The sequence below is a fragment of the Amblyomma mixtum genome, chromosome 5 (genome assembly GCF_055824585.1).
Source record: "Amblyomma mixtum isolate Tamu chromosome 5, ASM5582458v1, whole genome shotgun sequence".
Classification (NCBI taxonomy): domain Eukaryota; kingdom Metazoa; phylum Arthropoda; class Arachnida; order Ixodida; family Ixodidae; genus Amblyomma; species Amblyomma mixtum.
In genome coordinates this window covers 14,322,701-14,342,954 of record NC_143016.1, presented here as the reverse complement: position 1 = coordinate 14,342,954, position 20,254 = coordinate 14,322,701, and the positions used below count along the sequence as shown (strand labels likewise).

Here is a 20,254-nt window from a genome sequence, read left to right as displayed (position 1 = left end):
CAGGTGATTAATTCAGGTACCACTCCCGTATGTCGTTCCCTTATGTGTTTGCCCGTCTCGCGCAGATTTCCATGCTTTGCCTAAGGGGTGAATTGATTTTGCAGTGCTTTGTGTCATACAAATTTGGTTGCATTATATTTTAGTGGTGAAGACTTCTTCAACTGCAGCCCAAATGACAACACAAAAATATGTTCAAAACACTTTGTCCGTGGTGAAAACAGTACCACTGAAACGCATCCCGGTTAGCTCCCGACAAGCAAGGTCATACATGAAACTGCCCTAACATTATTAACAACCTGAATTCAGCTGTAAACACCTCGATACCGCGGGAGTCATAAAGAGGCTCACTGTGTGGTTGCTTGGACATTCAGTCTGGGCTCGATAGATGCAATTCTTTCTGTACACCCACCACTGTTTACTGTGCTTTCGATTACACGCTATGGGAAAAATTCGCATAATCACGGGTCCCGTGCATCTAAACTTTGTCCCTTTATGTTTTTCAAAATCTATTTTCCAGATCAGTTACCAATGCAAAGCGGCGAGACGGTTGCTTACACATGCACTGTACATGCACAAGTTGAACTTCGTACACGTGTTTGCCCCGCTAAGACTGACACTTCGCCGAAATTTCAGCGCCGTCCGTTTCCTTCACTGAGTGAACATGGTTGCTCTCGTAAAGGCGACATCCTTTTTAGAGCTCCGGTCGCCGAAAATACACACCGATGGCATCAATAGGCTTGAATCCGCAATATAAAACAACCGACATTTTCAAATTCCTACTGGGCATGCACGCCGCAAAGAACGACCGCCTACCCAGTACCAAAAAAACATATGGTGGCGGCGCTGTAAGCAGCGCGACAGCGGCGCCGCCTGGCTATTGCATGTTGCCTATGCAGGCTTCGTTCAGTAAAATATGAATGCGTGCCGAGCTAAGCAAAACCGGACAACCTCTCCTCTGCGTTTTAACCTACAACTAATATCGCAGCCACAGTGACGGACGTCCGTTCAGAGAGGATGGCGATTCGCAGCTCACCGAGTGCGCAGTTTCCTCTCATTTCTCCTTCCTGTTCGCCGTTCCGTCCCCTGTTATCCCTACTTTCTCCCCTCATGTGACGGGCTGGGTTCACTCCTGCACAGCTGGCAGACCAGCTGGCCTTGGCTGTGGCGCAAGGGGAGGCACCATATATGACGCTAGATGTGCCCGACAGCAAACGCTGCGTTGAAGTAAAGACTCGCTCTCTCGCCCTCTTTCTTTCGTAGATCGCTGAGCCTGCTGTGAGAGCATTCCCACTTTGCCTTTCGGTTAAACGTGAGCGCCCTGGATTCGCATAAAGAAACCTATGCGCAGGCTGTAATTAGTAAACGCAGGCAACAATTTGCCCGCACCCCTGTAGTTAAGTAGCCCTCCACAACTCTGCCTTGCGAGCCAGTACAACTGGGAAATCTCTGCAATACTAGAGAGGAATGAAAGCTGGGATGCTAGGCTGGGTGAGTTCCGCCCCCCTTTCACAGCCTTGCGCTTATGGCCGTCGTAACTCTGCACATCCGTTCGTCAGTCGCGGCGCGCGAAGCCTGCCTGCGGGCGAGATTCTCTGCAAAGCCTCTCACTTCAGCGGTGGAGCCTACGCGCAAGCAAGCATGCGCGCTCGAGCACGTGTGCGTGCATACTCTGGTCTCCCTCTATGCGGCCATTTGTTTTAACCCGCAATTTAATTAAGCTCGCGAGTGTGTGTGCGCGCGTTGCCGCGGAGCCCCTGGCTGAAACCGGAGCGATCGTATCTGGTGCCGGAGGCTTCGCTACGCCGTGCACGCTGGCCTAGCGACAGCGCGGCTTTGTTTTCCAGGCCCCGAGCCTTTTTATCTCCTCTCCTCCCTTCCCATCCGCCCTTTCCTCCGCTGTTTTTGCTTTCAAGTGGAGGCTTTCGGTCTCTCCTGATGGTGCGCGCGTTCCGCCGACGAAGCCCGCTCGTGTGCCGCGCGCGTGGCGTCACGCCTCGATCGGCGGCCGGGCGGTGAGTCATCCACCCTGGGCGACGTGGCGCTGTCAGCCCTGGGGCCCCGAGAAGCCGGCGGCAAGAGCGCGGCCGCTTGCTTGCTTGGATGGCTCGAACGCCTCGCTATCGCGCGCGCATCGCTTGTCGCGATCGCGTCCGTCCTCTTGCGCCGAGGAGCTCGGAGGGGCGGATGCGTTGAGCGATGACCCCCGATCGAGAGTCGGCGCGTCGGTAGGCGACTTCGGTCGCGGAATGCGGAGCCTCGCTTGTTTTGCTGGGAAAGCTCTCGATTTGTTTGGGTGTTTGCTAGCCGCTGATGACGATAGGAAACATTCGTTTGGTTCAACGCACAAAAGATTCAGTAAGTATACGCAGCGAAGAAAACACTAGACATGTGCAACGAAAGGCAAAGGGACCTCCTAAAAACGAAGGCAACGACGGAGCCGCATCGATTGACGGTGGAAGAATTGTTACAAATACTCGCCACCCGCGGCTTTTCCTTTACTGGATCCTTGAGAAAACCGCACAAAGAATATTTTAATCCATTCACGGGACATTGTTCATTACGGTGACAGTGATGGCGAGTGACACAAGGCGAGGGGTGGCGGGCGCATGCCCGTAAATCTTCCGAGCACTTTCTTCTGTTTCTGACGAGGGGATCTTTCCTTTTCCGCACACAATGCCTTGAACTTACCATTTGCGGCATTTCACACTGACTGGTGAGAAAATACCGTATTTTCCGGTGTATAAGACGCGGTTTTTTTTCGAAAATCTTGCTGGTGCGTCCTATACAAGGGTGCGTCTTATATGCGAATTTTTCGTTTTTTCAGAAATTACTCAGGTTCATTTTCAAGCTTTTTTTACCGAAAAAATATCACTAGCAATGATGCGGTTGTAACAGGGTTAATACTTCAATACGGAGACCGCCGTGCGCAACTCCTTTTAGGTGAACTTTATCATGAAACGGCGGGGATGACGACTTCCGTTATCACAAACACGCGACCGTTTCGGAGGCCCCAAGCAAAAGTAATGTGAAATGCCATAAGATAACGACAATCCTGTTTCTAGCCATTGTCAAGACAAGCCAGGACTAGCCGGCGTTCTTTTTTCAGCCACCCTTTGCAACTTCGTTTGCTTCGTGTACGTAGTGCGAAAAGAATGTTCCAGTCGCGTTGCCTCCAGAAATGGGCGAACTTTTTGATAGCGCATCCGAAGGTGAAGACTTCCAAGGTTTTAAGTAGAAATAAAATGTTCTTATGGACATATGGAAGGGTTTTTTGGTTTTTTCTTTCTTTTTTTTTCTATAACGTGGGCGGGAATGGCGTGAGTGATGCCTTTTTTGACCACTTAGCGTTGCTTACGAATTTCTCACAGGCACGGTGAATTTCATGATGGTCGCGCAAGCGTGTTTAATTGATCCTCACTAACCTAACTGGGTAAATTGGGGTGCGTCTTATATACAGGTGCGTCTTATATACCAACATTTTCAATGACAGCCTGCATATATGGCGGGTGCGTCTTATACAAGGGTGCGTCTTATACACCGGAAAATACGGTATGCAAAGTTGCCGTCGATCATTATGAGGTGCACTTCATACAGATTTCAAGGTCATTCAGAAAACTGGGCATCCGGTGGCATAACATTTGCTTACCATGATTAGTACGTGCGTGGGGAACACGCAAAGTCTCGGGAGCTGGAGTTGTGTATGGGGCTGAGCGTTTCGAGAGATTAGCGAGAGCTGAGAACGCCAATATTTTTTACATCTATTGAGTACGCTGACGGTAAGCATAAGTTGGCGATAAGTTGACAGTGAGTTGACAATAAGTTTACAGTCTGTTGACTTAAGCACATACAGAAGCGGTTCTGATGCGAGCTGCTAACACCGACACCTTTTAAGCGTATGCAGTTGACTTTATAGGAATCTGACCGTACAGGCCACATCCGTCCCTGAGTCATCATAACCGTGATCAGCCAGATTAGGTTCACTCTAGAACAGGGGCCTTTTCGAGTGACCCCCAATTATCCCTGTCCTTCCTATCCCAGAAATTTTCCTTACCTAGATCTCCCCACTTGACTCTGTCCCGCCTCCGGGCATGTTTTCCCAGTGCCCTTCAATGGTTTTTGCCTTCCCGTAAATGCACTCTGTAACCCTAACGGGCAATCCATTATCTCTTTGTCTTTGTGTATATAATTGTTGAAGTGGTACGAACAGACAGGGTGCCCCACAGATCACCGTAGCCCCGCAAGTGCCAAGGAGTAGCCTTGGGAGGGAGGCTTCGCGTTATTCCTTGTTAGACTCGGTGACGCAGCACGTTGCTGACTGCCCGTCTCGTGCCCCTTCGCAGACACGGAGCAGTGGGAGCTCACGAGCGGCGAAGGCAGCAGCGGCTGCGGCGAGCATCCCCCGGCGCGGCACAACCACTCGTGCGTGGTGCACCAGGGCGCCATGTGGGTCTACGGAGGACTCACCGACCTCCAGGAGCGCTCCGACTTCTGGACCTACCACTTCGGTACGTGGTGTGCAATTGTACATCGTACCCGAACCCCCCACCCCCTTTTTTTTTCTGTGTGCGGACGTCATTTCCGCACACCTTGTCATCTTAATAGAGGCAGTAATCACTCATTAGCACCCATCTGTGGCAGCCATTCGGCAGCCATCTGTGGCAGCCATGGGAAATATACGGAGCTTTCTCTGGGAGGGTTCGAGCCCCGTACCAGGGCGAAATTTTCTTGAACTGCGAAGATTCTGAAGAATGTGCGCAGCTTCGCAGCTTTCCACTTCAGCCATATGGCTGCGCTCAGGTGGATGGTAATGAGTAATTACTACCTTGGTCGAAACGCACTCCACGTTGGGGGAGGGGGGGGGGGGGGATTTCCCTAAATGCATTGGACTCTTCTTTGCGCGCTCAGACAGCGGCCGCTGGACTCGAGTGCGGCAGGCCAAGGGCGGCCCCGTCGAGCTGCACGGACACGCGGCCGTCCAGGCGCAGGGCTTCATGTACCTCTTCGGCGGGGAGCGGGCCGGCGCCGCCAACAACGACCTCTGGAGGTTCCACTTTGGTGAGCGATCTACGTGACCACGTGTACGAGGTCACTGTGCTTCAGTCTTGAGGGTGCAGGAGCCCACGAAACACAAAAAGCGCTAATAGACGTCTAAAAAAAGTCTCGGAAAAAAAAGCTTGACATCTAGAAGAAGTTTCACCTAAGCAGTTTTTTAGACTTACACGTCTACTAGCCCTCTATTAGCTCTGCTAACGCTACGCTTGTATACGGCTAGATAACTTCTGAGGTACAACTTTTCTAGAATTTTTTTAGACGTTCCTTTTTTTTCGAAATGGGTGCCTGTATTATTTTACGCATTTCAAGACCGATTTTAGTGCTGCCTTTAAACCCTCTAAAGCTTTAAAAATGTTATAGTTCATTTTTCTGGTATACACCACTCAAAATGAACTCAAAACTGATTTGCAATGACTCGAACAATGAGCCCACATTACAAGGGATGTATGGCTGTAGTAATGAGCCATAAATGCATGTGCTAGCACACTTTTCAGTCACTGCGTTACTCTTTATTGAATCCAGTGCATATACACCCACACACAAAAAAGAAAAGGATCAGGAAATTAACGTTAGAAGCCACGGAGGAGGTAGCTTCACTGGTTTGGCTGACGTTACAACGGTAAGCACTTGGATGGCGGGAAAGTGTCGAGCAGCAACCAATTGTTAAATCAAAAATTCATTCGGCCCCAGGCATGTTCACAACGGATGCGTTGATGAGCAAGTTGCTGTGATGTGGATGGCACTGAAGAGCTCGCTACGTGTTCCAAAAATCGCTTTTCTTGCAAGGAGGATGCCAACTAGACGGTAACAAGGGGAAGTCAAATCCAGCTCTGTTCAGCAGCCTGCAGAAGTGAAAAATATTAGAGTAACCAAAAGCACAGTCAGTCAGGTGCATGTAGAATGGCCAATGAGGAGTCGGAAGCAAATAAGACCAGGAAATGGCAAGGAGAAACAGCACAGGCAATAAAATAAGCTAACCAAAAACATATATGCATATGATGTCACTGCAAGCAGCATTTCAGCAGAGTGCTACGGCTCACCATAAACTCAAGAAGTCAATCACTCTGGAGGCCTTTAACAGAAGCAAAATCCAAACAGCGTGCATGGACACTGAAAGCCAAGCAGTCAATAGCAAGTGCACTGCCTTACTGTGATGCACACTGTACTCATAGAACCTCCTAAGATGCTTCTTGCAAACAGGCTTTCTCTTACCTGCAAGATGTGGCTGAATCAAAAGTGGTTGATGCTTGACATCTTGCACTGTGGCATGAAAACATAGCAGAGATGCTGCTGTCCTGGTAATGCCTGCATCACTTCAGTATACACCAGAGATGTGTTAAATCTTGGACCTTAACTTGACAGCCACACAGGGCACATCTGAAAGATAAGACAAATAAAAGTGCGTGTGTATAAGGTTCCTAACACTGCATTGCCAAAGAAGCCCTTTCTAATCTGTACGATGAAGCTCAAACAGTGGGCAAGAGATTACTTATTACACCACTGCAAGAGATTACTTACACCACTGCACAAGAAGCATTAGTCCAGATTCCCACCTCAGAACTGAAAAAATCTCCAGGCCAAGTCGTCTGAACAACCAAGTACAAGGTGCTGCTATTAATCTGCGTGAAACTAGACCAGGTCCTTGCTCCTCCGGCCAACAGTTGTAGTTCTAAAGGACAAACAAATAATGGGGCTTGTGGAATGAACATTAGCAAAGAGCCTAGACCTATACAAGAAATCATGAAGTGAAAGAAAAGGTGTCAGCTGCAAAGCGTGCTTACCAAAACTTGAGAATTTGAGCAGGCAAGGAGGTCCTCTGAAAACCACTGTTGGAACAGCCTGTACCCAAAACGAAATGTACAGGGTCCTTCAAAATATGTGCGAACACGGCGAAGCGTGCCCGCGCTCCGCGGAGCGTCAGCGCATCCGGCGTGGTCACGCATCGAAACAATGTGGCGCATGCGCACAGCAGACTGGAGGCGGTGCTTCGTGTCGTCTGCTACAGCACGGAAGCGCGCCGTGCTGTAGCAGACGACACGAAGCACCGCCTCCAGTCTGCTGTGCGCATGCGCCACATTGTTTCGATGCGCGACCACGCCGGATGCGCTGACGCTCCGCGGAGCGCGGGCACGCTTCGCCGTGTTCGCACATATTTTGAAGGACCCTGTACACAGTGAAGTAGGGACAACGCCAGCTGTGCACGGTGCAATGGTTTTCCAAAAAATAAAAGCAGCCATGCCTGCAAAGAGCCGTAGTACTTCACTGCACTGCCAAACAGCCTGCACACATACAGAGCAGCACCACTGAGTAAACTACCTTTGTGCCGGGGCGCTCAATCGCAATGAAATAAAAGCTTGACGCAGTTAAGATAACCAAAGCCTTTTTAACGCGAGTTTCACTGACGGCAGTCACAGCAAGGAGAATTGGAGCACACAGGTGGCAAGATGAGAGTCCTTGGCAAGAATAAAACCCTGCCAGAATGCAATAGAGCACAGACTTTAATCAATGTGCAGGAAAAAATTCGCGCCTTATCAACGTACGCTTAAACAAAGCTGGTTGGTTTGAAGCTTTGTCACGTTCACCACCGCCTTGGTAAAGAAAGCAACTCGCATGCGATAGCAGCCTAGCTGTATCCACTCAACAAAAGCTCAAATACATGCAAATGCCCTATTTAAATACATTCAACGCTGCACTTTGGTATGTAGAACACTGGCTGATACTGTTTTGTGATTTGTAAACCAAAGGTTCAATCAGGCGCGTTAGTGGCTTAGCCGGCAAAGCCGACACTTTCACCACAGAAGAGAAATGGAAGGTTACTTACTTTTGCGGAAAACGAGGCTCACATCTCAGTGCAACACTGGTAGTAAACGATACCGCAGAAAAAGGGGAAAATGCAAACTGCAGCGGCGTGAAGTGCCAACCAGCGCGGAAAAAAGTGCGCAGCGAAACGTACTACAACGTGCGCAGCATCCGCTTCGCGCGCGTAGCTATCGCTAGCCTCTGCAACGCCAAATGAGCAAATGAAGTACTACATTTCTAAACGTAAAAATAAACAAATCATCAAAGAACCAAAAAACAAATTGAATCTAATACTTTCATGTAAAACTAAGCACTTGCAGCTTCCACTAAGATTTTTTTCTGCTTTAAACGGCTAAAACCACTTTGGCAAACTATCCTGCATCGCCACTGTGCGGAGCGACACCAAGCAGCAAGCTGCGGCGTGACTCAAGAAAGATAGCCTCCAAGATACGCCGCCACGAAAAGATAGCGCGCGGGTGATCTGCGCGATAAACGATAAACCGCGCGAGCGAGCTCGGCGAAGGCGGCGGGAAGGCGACGAAGGCAGCGTGCGCTGCGCCTGTCAATCCGCATGCTGCCGCCAGCTAGCCGAGGCGTAACAAAGGCGTTCGCAACATGAAGCGAATTTTTTCACTCGCGTCTGCTTTCAGGGCCATTATATGTTACCTAAATCCAGCCTTACGAGTGGCGGGTTAGCTGCACTCGATGTGGAACGTGATTCGGGCTCCGTAGGAGAAAACGCGCTTTCTGTGTTCGAATACAAAGAGCGGTCTTTGCACCGGCGCGCCTGCTCTTCGAAACGTCAAGCAGGAGAGCCATATAATTTATGTGCCGAGATTTACAGCATGTTTAATCCACGGTGGCAACTCTGCTGATTACTGGCGCATCTCCTTGACGCGGTCTCAAGTACCACGTGTTAGGAACAAGTCTAGAAAACATCTGACTACAGATGTTTCACAGAAGTTTCACAGCAAACGTCTGACTGCAGATGTTTAAGAGACGCCGCAGAGGAAACTTCTTCTTGTCGACATCTATGAGACGTTTGAACAGAGCGCAAGACGTTTGTAGTCATTTGAAGCTGTTCCGAGACGTTCGTAAGACGTTTTGTGTTTCGTGGGGAGAGGACCACCTGAACGAAGGAGAATGATCAGTATAACTATGCATTGTCATAGGTACTCGTTTTACTGTCATGGCTGTTGTTTGGTGTCTTCGCTTGCCCTGCACATCACATCTACAATGTGACTTCGGGACATCATCCCTCTGACCATCCACAAGTTCAGTTTAACCAAGTAAAGTATACCGGGTGTCCCAGCTAAATGTAACCAAACTTTTAAAAAAGGCGAAGTGTCCTAGTCAAGTGAAACCAACTCAGTGTTATTCATTGTCGCGTGGCCTAGTCTTAAGTATTTTTTTCGCTCTTCAAAGTTAATTAATTAGTTGAGTTTAATTAGCTAACTTATTAATTATTAACTTCAGGAAGAAAGTGTCAATGCAAAAGTTTTAGATCACCTCGAAAAACCGCTAGTAGTGCTGTTTCCGTCAAGTTACGATTTACGTAGCTTTATTTATTGGCCTTAAAAGAAAGTTGTCACGTGACCAGCTGCTCGCTCACTTCTCTGCTCCAACGTGCACCCGAAGTCTCATCGAGGAGAGGACTTCAGAAAAAATGGATTTTATTCTTTAAGGCGCGTCTTGGGACGTTGAAGTGGCACAGTTGTCATGTGGAAGCTTTTTCTTATTGCGCGGTTTATGTTAAAGGCCGGTAAAAAAACTACTTTAGGTAAATAGTACTTTGCTGCAAATGTCTCAGTAAGCTGTTTCTCAAAGCATCTACAACTTTTCCATTCACACTTTGTTCCTCGAGTCAATAATTAAAAAGTTGATTAATTAAGCTTATCTAATTAGTCAACCTTGAAGAACGAAAAGAACACTGCAGACTAGGCCACGCGACTCTAAACAACCCTCATTTGGTTTCAGACGGCTAGGACACCCCGTGTTTTTTAAAAGCTTGGTTACATTTAGCTGGGACACCTCGTATATAGCTTTACTGCCCCGATGTGTCTCGTATATGCGCCTCGTGTATGTCTTGTTCTTGTAAAAGCGGACGCGCATGCCACTCTCTAACCAGGTTGCCATAGCTGATGACCACAGCTGATTCAGATTACCATAGTTGATTTTTGAAAACACTGCACGAAGGACGGAACGGAAGAGCGACGTACAAAATGAGCGTGGAAGTGAACAGTTTAGCTCGGCAGAAAGCCTTCTTGGGATTCAGGTATCGAGGTTGGGCTGGAGAAGGAATGCTAAACCAACTAGTCCGGCAACATGCCTTACTGAGAAGGGACGAGGAAGCCGGAGACGTGGTTACGAAGAATACGCGAAAAGAAACTTTATACAAACTAATTTACATTTCGTACACGTAAACAGCGAATGGGCTCCCTAGTTGGAGCGTGCCTGCCGTGCAAGGAGCGCCCTGAGAAGTTCACTTTGGTGCATTATCACACACGCTCTCAATAGTGAACACGCCTTCGTCACGTGTTGAGCTGGATGGTGAGGAGGACGCCTTTAGGTTGCGCAAACAATGGAAGGTCAGCAGGTGGTCTACACGTGTGGGGTGCACCTGTTCTTCTTAAGTTGTGATGAGCAAGGCAGGCACGCGAGCGTGGAATAACCGCCGGAACTGCTCCTTTGTCTTCAGACATGGTCGCGATGGGTGGAAATAAGGCACGCCCGCCCGCCGCCGCGGGCCCGGCGAGAAGGAGAGACAACGGAAGCGAGGCCTTTGTGCTCAAAGTTCAGCGCGACTTTATTTGGCGGTGAAGGCGTCTGCACTGTACGCGGCCAGACAGGGTCATTGGACCCCATGACACCCGAGTCGTCTTCGGGAGGTCCTTTACGGCAGGCCCTGGGAGAAATCAAGTAGACAAAGGGTGCACTGGCAAAGGCGTGCTGGCTGCTTCCAGAGGAGACTTCCTTTTGCCTCTGTCTCCGCCTCCGTGGCTACGCCGGCCGAGGGAGTCCGCGTTCTAATCCACTTAATCTGGAGGGGAGCCCAGACATAACAGCCGACACCAGCTTGCTGCACAGCTAAATTGTTCTTATCCGTGCTCATGATGTCTGTGTCTCATCCGTTCCGTCTTCCGCATTGTTTTCAAGAATGAACTTGCACCTGCAAGCCCATCTTAGTACACCACAGCTCAGTCCCTCGCCCTTGTGTGTGCAGCCAGCGAGACGTGGGAGAAGGTGGCCGTGGAGGGCGCCGTGCCGACGCCTCGGTGCCGGCACGTGGCCCTGGTCAACCCAGGCCTGGCCACCTGGGCCGACCGCGTGTCCTCCAGGGAAGAGGAGGAGTGCGCCGCTGCGCTGTCCCAGCACCGGCCCCGCCCCGCCGGCCGGGCCGCCTCGATGCGCTTCAAGGTGCACCCGGTGTCCCGGCTGTGCAGCAAGCGCACCGGCTCCCAGGACGAGGACGATGACGACGACGGGGGCTGCGCGTACGGCGGATGCGGCGCCCAGGTCAACCTCAGGTGCGGCCCCGCCCTTGCACTCCCCTCCCCCGAGATGGGGCACTCGAGTAGAGGCGCATGAAGTAGTTGAGCGCCTCTGGCAATGGGCAGCGCTCTCGTGGCCGCTTCTTTTGGATTCTTCAGCATATGTCACCGCTGGAAAGATGCACAGTGGGAGGGGGCGACTGTTGCGACTTGTATCTGTTCTTATTTTTTCACGGAAACATACAGAGAGCACATTTCCGCCTTCATTGAGGTGTATAAGCCACGTTGAAGTTATTCCATAGGTTCTGTATTTAGTTTCTAAGCGAGGGATCCTTTTCATGTTGTGTGGCAAGTATGATAGCAAGGTGGGTGGCCATATTGAGCCGCCAAAAGTATTCTTGGCCAGTTTGGCTGTTGTATGCTGTCATGATGGTGAGGAAGAGTCCTGTTTAGTGGTTGCTGCCGGACAGCATTCTAACAATGTTTGCGGCGACCGAAAGTTACGCATATTGCGGCTGTTACCCTCCACATACGGTCTTCGCTCTGACATTGTAAGATATGCTTGTTTCTTGAGGGCACGTTCGTGAGTGCACCCTGAAGTGTACGCAGCATGACGCATGGAGCCGCATGCCCGCTGGCTCTGCCCGAGTTCGTGGTGGAAGACAGTGATTAAGGTCTCTTCGTGGTGGCTGGGAAAGCATGCTCTGGACGTAGCCTGCTTCGACGTACTTTCTGCGTCACTGCCCTGCGTGCCTGCACTCACACACAAACTTGGCGGCCGGTGTTGCCGGCGCAGGTCTCTAAAGGAGAAGCTGTCCAGCAGCCGGCTGGTTCGCAGCATCTCTAGCGGTAACTACGCCGTGGGCGGCGTGCGCCGCGACGAGACCGTGAAGCTGCTTGAAGGGGACGGGGCGACGTCCAACGCGCCCACTCCGCAAGCCATCCAAAAGTCGGCCAGCTCGGACGCCGTGCTCGAGGCATCCGACAGCAGCGGGGCGTCCACGCCCAGGCACCAGCTGACCGTGCGCGTGCGGCCCCTGTCCGAGATACTGCCCCGCAACCGGGACTGCTCGGTTCCCGTGCCACCGGGAATGCTCAGCCCGCCGCCGCAGAGCAATAGGTCTCGACGCATCACAAGGTGCGCCTCTTCTCCCCACATCGCTGCTGACACCCCTAACCCACCCTGCCGTCTCGCTGTTTAACCCCCATCCGTCTTCGCCTTGGATCCCCGCTGCTATGAGGAGCAGGAAACAACCCCTGAACCCCACCCCTCCTGTTCTATCACCGCTTCTGGTCGGATGCGTCCGATATGTGCCTGGCCAAGTAAGGGCCCGCACAGGCTTCGGTACTGGTGTTTAACGAACGCTTTGTCTCTCTGCTGCTGGTGGGCTGTGATGCGGGCCTTGAGCACCGCTCTTTATGCATTCTGCATGCAGCAGAGTCAGATCACTCTTGAGCAAATCAATTGAGTGTCAACGATCGCCACACGTCTCTGGCTAATAGTAAACGCCGCAAGGCGTAATGGGACACCAGGGAGCACCAACAATGCTAACCCTATAAGTTTACGCAATATACAACCAAAACCTTGCATGTATCCCTGCGGCTTTTGCTGTGTGGAGCCTGACATGTCGCCACTCGGGTGGTTGGTCTCACAGTTCCCAGAGCTTGAACACCTTCAACGTGTCGTCTTCGGCGGCAGCGGCGGCCTCGGCCGCTGCGCGGACGGGGGCCAGCTGCTGCTGCACGCCCACGACGACCACCGATTCCGACCAGCAGCACACGCCGTGTGAGAACGCCACCGACCCCCGCGCCGACCTGCTCATCGACCTCGACCAGAGCAACGTCAGGTAAGTAGCTAGGAGAGAAAATAGGCTGAAGAGAAAGGAACTGAAAGTCGCCTCAGTGTTTTTGTAACAAGACGTGGCCTGCATCGTTTTACTATATTCGTTTGTCTGCCTGAAGCCTCCAGCTTTGTTGCGTTGTTCCCGTTTTGCGCTGCTCTCCCTCGTGTTTCCTTTTTTCTTACAATGACAGCCGTATTCAGGACTCTCTGCTGAACAAGCAGTTTAGCCTTGACTACAACGTCATATTATCGTACCCGAAAACTACCGTAATCGCCTGCTGGACAACGTTGATGTTGAGCGGTTGCTGCGAGTAATGGACGGCACGCACTGAGGCGGAAAAGGGGGCTGGGTTGCTGCGCAGCCATTGCAATTAGTTTTTCATAAAATCATCAAAGCAGGACCACTGCAAAAGCTACGGCCGTTTCTGTTCACTCCTTATTGTCACCCATAAGTGGCGGCCCTGCAACAAAAAGCAGTCAAAGGCTGCTCGGAAGCAGCTTGTCGTGGCAGTGGCAGCACCGGCCTGAATGAAAGTTATTGGCAGGAACCGCAGCTGTCGTCATCCTGAGATCTGAGCTAACAGGCATTCCGAGAGCGTGGTCTCGGTGAACAGAAGCAGCAGCCCCTCTTCTCTTGCGCCCCGTTCGTGCAGGTACCGCGCGGGCGGGCCACGCCGCTCGACGAGCAGTTACACGTGGTTCTCGGACGCGAGCAGTTCCGGTGCGCCGGCCAGCAGTCCGCTGCAGCTGTCGCACAGCACGTCCCACTGCTCGGGCTACTACTCGTTCGCCGAGGAAGACCCCGAGCTGCAGCGGGACATCATGAACTTCCTCACGGGCCACGGGCCCCGGTCGCGGCCCACCTCGCTCAACGCCGCCACGGCGGCCGCCATCGAACTGAGCACCTTCAGCGCCGCTGCTCAGCCGGGCATACAGGTCCGTGTCTAGTTTGCGCGGCTGAAGCGGGCGCGCTGCTCTGTGGGTCCCAGATACCCTACACCACTTATTGTCAAAAGCTTTTTCTTGCTGTATAGAGGCTTGGATGACTGTTACTACTCCTTAGCTGTGCCAGCGTAGACAAGCAGTGACTGGCAGCACAAACATCGGCAAATGCGTATCCACGGTTGCCTTCATCGTGACTCGTTGAGTTGGAACGTTCTTTTCACCGTGCGCTGCATTCATCCGCACAGGGTAGTGCAAATAAAAATTGGTTTTGAGAAAATGAAAGGCGCAGTAACTGTTTCACTTCTCGGTGGATACCTCAGCCGCGCCTTCAGGGAAGGGAGGAAGGTGGAAGTGAAGGAAGAAAAAGGTGCCGTAGTGGAGGTCTGCGGAATAATTTCAACTACCTGGGGATCTTTAACGCGCACTGACATCGCACAGCACACGGGTGCCTTTTTGCGTTTCGCCTCCATCGAAACGCAGCCGCAGCGGCCAAGGTTCGTACCCGGCTACTCCGGCTCAGTAGCCAAGCGCGCTAACCACTGAGCCACCGCGGTGGGCCGCGCGGCTGCCTCTAGCCGATGTCTTGCTGCGCTTTATGTAGCTTGCACTCAGGCCACAGTGGCCGCCATTTTGGCGTACAAGTAGGGCGGCGAGAGCGCCACGCGCATGTCTAATCGGCTTATCGCCGCGTGCTTCGGCCTGCACCGGTGAAGCATGTGCGTCGTATGCCGAAATGGCGCCCCTTACTTCTCGTGCGAGTCTCGTGTAAGTTGTGCCACACACAGAGAGTACTCCTAAATTGGTATTCAGCTGAGATTTGACGCAAAAGTGTGTAATCTCTACCCGTACTTCGGATGTTAGCCTAAAGCTTCGTCGCTGTCTGCGAACTTGAGCCGTGTGCAGGTCTAGGGCCTCTTTAACTGATCTCCAATCACTCGCGTTGCACCAAACGACTTTCTAAAGATGCGTCACACTGCCTACACGGAACGGTTAAAATATGAACTTTTTCTTTTACTGTCTTACGGTTTCGGCGTTTCTAATAAATATCACACGCTTCACGCTGTGCCTTGCTCAACTAATGGACGCACCCCGTCGCTCTGCCGTGTGTTTCCTTTCGCGGCAGGTGGTGAAGGAGCGTGCGCGCTCCTGGGACCGGGTGTCCCAGCGCACGGCCACCGTGTGCAGCCAGGCGGCTACGGTGGCCAAGCGGCCGCCGCCCATCCAGGCCATCAAGGAGGAGAGCTGCCAGAGCACGCCCGTGCGGCTGCGCAGCGCCGGGCGCGCCACGCACGGCAGCCCGCCGGGGGGACGCCCCGAGCTGCACCAGTGGCGGCTCTGCTTCTACGTGTTCGGCGGCCGGGAGCAGGGCGCCCCGGGGCTCTACAGGCAGCCCATCTCCATCTGGAAGCTGTACGTGTGATCTTCCGCCGAGGCTGCCTGGACATCCAGCTGGCCCGGTACTCGTCCACAGCGCCGGGGTTGATCCCTCGTAGCAGGAGCACCGTCCTGGAGTGGCGTCAAGCAGCGTTGATGGCTGGCCCCGACATAGAGGATACGAGTGCGCGGACACGTTCTGCCAGGGTCATATGGCGAATCAAAGCATCCCGCGCACCTGCGGTTTCGGGCCTCCATCATAGGCAACTTGCGCACTGGCGTGCAAAAGGGCGCCTGGCTTATTCAGGGCGTTCGAGCGGTGCAAGATGAAACAAAGAGAACGAACTTGTTGCTGCTATCATTTCTGTAACATACGCCCCTAAAAGAACTTCCCGAGACAGAAATGTAGGTATAATATATAAATTAATATAAGAAGGTATAAACTTTGCCAGCGGTATCTAAGTTGCAGGCACAGCCGCCGTCGCGCTCAACACGAACACGTTTAAAGCTCCTTTCTCTTTTCATTTATACTGCTCACAGAGCTTGCATGCGCTAGCTGAATATAACTTCGTTCCGGCAGCTATCGGCGTTTGCTTTTTACAGCCTGAGTTTATTGCTGAAGATCTCTAGAACTGCACCATGCGTGTTTGGGTTAAATGCGGCGGCGGCTGTACGATACCCGTTTGGCATTATATTTACGTTCACTTCGTTGAGCGTGCTCATGAGCAGTGAGCGAAAGCCCAAAGTAAGGCTTTCTCCAATTTACAGCGCACGAGCTGCTCTCGGGCGTTCTTGGTCAAGCCTGGCGCCCTCTGTCACTATCAGTCTGACAATGGATTCCTTCAGTATGCTGCCAATTATCGACGCAGCTCATCGAGGGGTCGTAAGGAGCGTTTTTGTGCGTTATGTCTGGCATTTTGTTTCTTTTTTTGGCGGGTGTTATTATCTTGAAAGTTTCTTTGCTGCCATAGATGCCATGCAGTACCCAGGTGCAAAACAGAGCTTCGGGGGAGGTATCCTTGCGGCACCGGTGGCGGTCATTCACGAAGTAACGCTACATAGTGTACGAGCGCGGAGGATCTCCGATGGGCGAGAAGTTGAAAACCATGCCATAGGCTCGCCGAAGAGCAATTGCAGTGGGCAGCGTACACTGCTCCGTCCGGCAGTTTGGCTCATCCTGTTGAAAACGGCAATACCTTACAGCAGCATGCACTACCGTTGCTCATTTATAGGAGCAGAGACGTGAAATTGATGGGCCGCATTCTTAACGCGGTAAACATCGCACACGGCCTCAGTAACCCCGGCATTCTTTTTTTCTTATTTGAACACTTGCCGGAAGGCATAACTTGGGCTTGCTGACGTCTTTTTGAATACTTTATTGTGGCCTAACTTCTGCGCTGTAGTTTCGGTTTTGATTTTTGCGGGTCACTATTTTTGCAGCACGAACGAAGATACTTTTTTTTTTTTTATAATACTGCGGTCACTCATGTGTGGGCCGGAAAATATCAATCTCTGAACTGCAGTTCAAGCGCTCTCCTGATGGCGCTCGCGATAGATTCTCGAACGAATCAAGCTCGGCTATGCATACTTCAAAACCTATATAATGTGTTTTAAGCATTGGTTGCCTATGATACTTGCCTATATGGCTCCTTGTATGCGCGTCAAGCCTTCGGCAAGCTCTTGGTGCCCCTAAAATTAGATATCTCTACTCCTTCATAGCTGGCGGGCAAGTCGACGCGTTAAAAGCACGCCCGACCGTCGGGACAATGAAGCACGCTGTATCTCTGTCGCATCGACTGTCTGCTGGTCGTACTCACTTCCGTTAGTCCCGGAAGCTTTAGCTGTCGCACTGATTTTTGAAGTTTATATTTACTTCCAGTATCCTTTTGATGTCAGAAACGCACAAGAGGTGTGACGTGAGAGGTGTCTTCCAGTACGCTTCTGAAAACGTCTTCCTGTTCATTTTCTTCCCGATCTACTTTAACTACAACAAAGCACACACTCTGCCATTCTGCACCAACGCGGTAGCAACACTCGCAGAAAGTTGTAAGCGCGTTTTCTGAACGATGCTGGCAGGTTCCCCACGAGCTCGGCGGGCACCGCCATCTTAAACCTCTGGAACAGAAGCCGCATGTTGCTCTGTTCGGCTAATATGTGGTGTTAAGCCATTTGCAGCGTCGAAACAGTCTCTGTCCTTTTCGTGTCCATTGCAGGAAAGTGTCAGTTTTAGCCTGTGGAGTTGCTACGAAGGAAATTTTTGTGCTCGCATTGAGGACTCCTTGTTTTGGACAGTAATGCCTACTGACTAAAGCTTTTCGTGTAACTCATTTGGAGTAGCCTTTTTTTTTAAACTTATTTTCGTTTTGAGGCATGAGAGGTAAGCATTGAGCGTAATTGATTGGTTCAAGTGCCATTTTTTTTCTATACCGGGCCTAACTTTTTTTTTTCAAGGCGCAAGACAAAGTAGCCAGGAAGCAGCCACTTCGGTCCGAGTTTTTATTCTTTTTTTTATGTGAACCGTGCCATAGCTTGAGGGCTGTCGCGTCATCTCAGTAGCAAGACTGCAGCATTGCAGTTGCTTCGCTGAAGTAGCGGTATTGCGTTCCACGAGTTCCGAAACTTCTCATAGGACCCACGTGTTCAGATCCGCTGGCCTGATTGGTCCAAAACTTGGAGGTCAGCTGACTGTCGCGACGTCTGCGGGCGGTAAAATTTAACTGTGCACAAGTTACAAACTCCGAGAAGGTTGATAATCGCGCTGGTGTCTGGCAACAAAATTTGTGAAATAGATGCAGTTAGAAAAGGTCGCAGACATTGCAGTCCGAGAAAGGTAAATTAAAGGCTGAAACCGGAGGTATACATTTAGGCGTTTCTGGACTTAATGACGACGAACGGCTAGGGACGGATTTTTGGGACACTCTTGGAGGAGGTGGTCACATTTGAACCAACCATTTGGTGGACTCCTTTTCACCGAGAAGTGGAGCTCAGCATAGTTTTCCCTATGTAAAATTTCTGGCCTGAGGGGGAAGTCGCCCTCCGCTCAAAAATTCCCAGAGGTTGCGCACGGTGACAATTGTAGTTTGCCGCTGCTAGCTGGCGCTTCAATCTTATAACTTGTGCGAGGTGGCCACAGGAGGTGTAGAAGCGGAGTTTCGCATTTCGCGTGATCAAAAAGCTTTGCTCCACTCTGGAGAACCTCCTTTTTGTCGCGGCGCAAAAAGAATCGTAATTATGCGTGTACGCTCATGGAAGAACGTGTCTCGGGTCTACACGCCGGCCTTCGCAATCTGATTTTTTTTTGTTTTTATTTTTCGTTTGATGGGCGTGAACTTGTGTAGGCTCAGTGCGTGTTGTGGATCGATTCCACCTTAGCTGATATTTCTCGGGACGGTGCACGTCCGGAATCGATTCCTTTTAATGTTCGGCGTTCGGCAGTGGGAGTGGACGGCTCGGCCACCTTGTCTGTTCGATCTAGCCGGCGTTGATCTGCCTTGCCTGTTCGAGCCGATCGATACTCACACAAGTAAATCGATTCTTCGTTGTGTGCGTGCTCGGTGCTTCGATGGGGCCCAGTGTTAAGATGTGATCAGTCAGTAGAGGATAACGGCTTAGCAACTCCGACAAAAAAAAAAAAACATTCATGGACATGGTTGCACTGTTTTTACCTGGTGCAATACGGAACCATGTACTTGCGTCGTGCAATACTCGGCATACGTGCTCTCGGTTCGAGCTCTCAGGGGGAACTGTGTTGCTCGTTATGGCTTGATAATTTACTCGACAACGGTTCGTACCGAAATGTGCGCGAGAAGTTCCGGATCAGATTCTGTTTAGGAGAACGTTCGTGCTGGATAGCTGGTTCATGATCGCAGAAAAGAAAAAAACTGCGCAAAATGACGAGTACGAAAGGCAAAGGAACGAATGCAACAGCGTGGATGCGTCCGTGATGTTGTGTTCGTTCCTTTGCCTTTCGTCCTTGTCATTTTGTACAGTTTTTTTTTCTTTCTTCGATCAGATTCTCTTGTTACGTCGCATTCACGTAACGGTAAATGCTGATCTCGCGAACTCTGATTTGAGCCTGGTTTTCACAAGCTTGTACAACTTCACTTTGTTCAACGCGTTACTTCCACGATACCTTTGGTTGCTTAAATGATCTCTGCCTCGGTGGAATCATATTCTTTCATTGTGATCTCTGTTTCGGTCGTGCGTAATCCGTTGGTGGTGTACGCCTTAATTACTGGGCTGACTGACCTGTGCTGTGCGCAGCATAGGGGCTGGTTAAGGTAACCTACACTGAATAGAGATCGCGGCTGTCTGACATGGCAGAAATTTGCTATGAGCATCGATCTTCGTAAAACGGCAAAGCGTGGTATGCGAACGTCGAAGTGGAAAGGATCAACAATTCCTAAGATATGACGGCTTTATTAAGGATATTTTAGATTCATTTAGTGCTAGTTAAGAGAAGTGAACATGGTAGTTTCTTACTCGTTCGCTCCTTGTGATCTTGACAGAAAAAAAACGAGGTTTTTCCGTTTGATCTTTGCTGGCAGAATGTCAGTGAGTGCAGTTTTATGGCTTGCGCTCTGTCGTTGTACGTTTTTATCTAATCTTATCTCTAGCGGCCTCATAACGAAACATGTGCCCGTTTGGCGCGCTCATATGTAAGACATTGTTTTTATGAAAAGTGGTGCGACTGTGTTTCACATTGTTCCCTGCTGCCACTGTTAAAAATAAATATTTTAATGTGTACATA

The 20,254-nt window shown here is 50.9% G+C and overlaps 1 protein-coding gene and 1 long non-coding RNA gene across 4 annotated transcripts in view; one reads left to right on the top strand and one right to left on the bottom strand.

Annotated features, from left to right (window-relative positions):
- The window catches only part of LOC149341341 (uncharacterized), a 108,824-nt gene extending 89,438 nt beyond the window's left edge, over positions 1 to 19,386 (top strand). The window contains exons 1-8 of one of the 3 annotated variants that reach the window (XM_089543398.1): positions 2,025 to 2,355; positions 4,341 to 4,505; positions 4,906 to 5,055; positions 11,075 to 11,378; positions 12,139 to 12,480; positions 12,998 to 13,189; positions 13,839 to 14,121; positions 15,254 to 19,386. In XM_089543398.1, the coding sequence (XP_089399524.1) occupies positions 2,247 to 2,355; positions 4,341 to 4,505; positions 4,906 to 5,055; positions 11,075 to 11,378; positions 12,139 to 12,480; positions 12,998 to 13,189; positions 13,839 to 14,121; positions 15,254 to 15,550 (1,842 nt within the window). In that variant the 5' untranslated portion in view covers positions 2,025 to 2,246 and the 3' untranslated portion in view covers positions 15,551 to 19,386. Of the gene's footprint in view, positions 1 to 2,024; positions 2,356 to 4,340; positions 4,506 to 4,905; positions 5,056 to 11,074; positions 11,379 to 12,138; positions 12,481 to 12,997; positions 13,190 to 13,838; positions 14,122 to 15,253 lie in introns of those variants that run through there. The other 2 variants (XM_089543396.1, XM_089543397.1) reach the window with 2 other exon arrangements.
- On the bottom strand, positions 5,123 to 6,886 carry LOC149341342 (uncharacterized). The gene is made up of 3 exons (XR_016282918.1): positions 6,571 to 6,886; positions 6,265 to 6,429; positions 5,123 to 5,894 (listed from the first exon to the last, which is right to left on the bottom strand). It is a non-coding gene; the product is annotated as an uncharacterized LOC149341342 (long non-coding RNA).
- Positions 19,387 to 20,254: the final 868 nt, after the last annotated feature.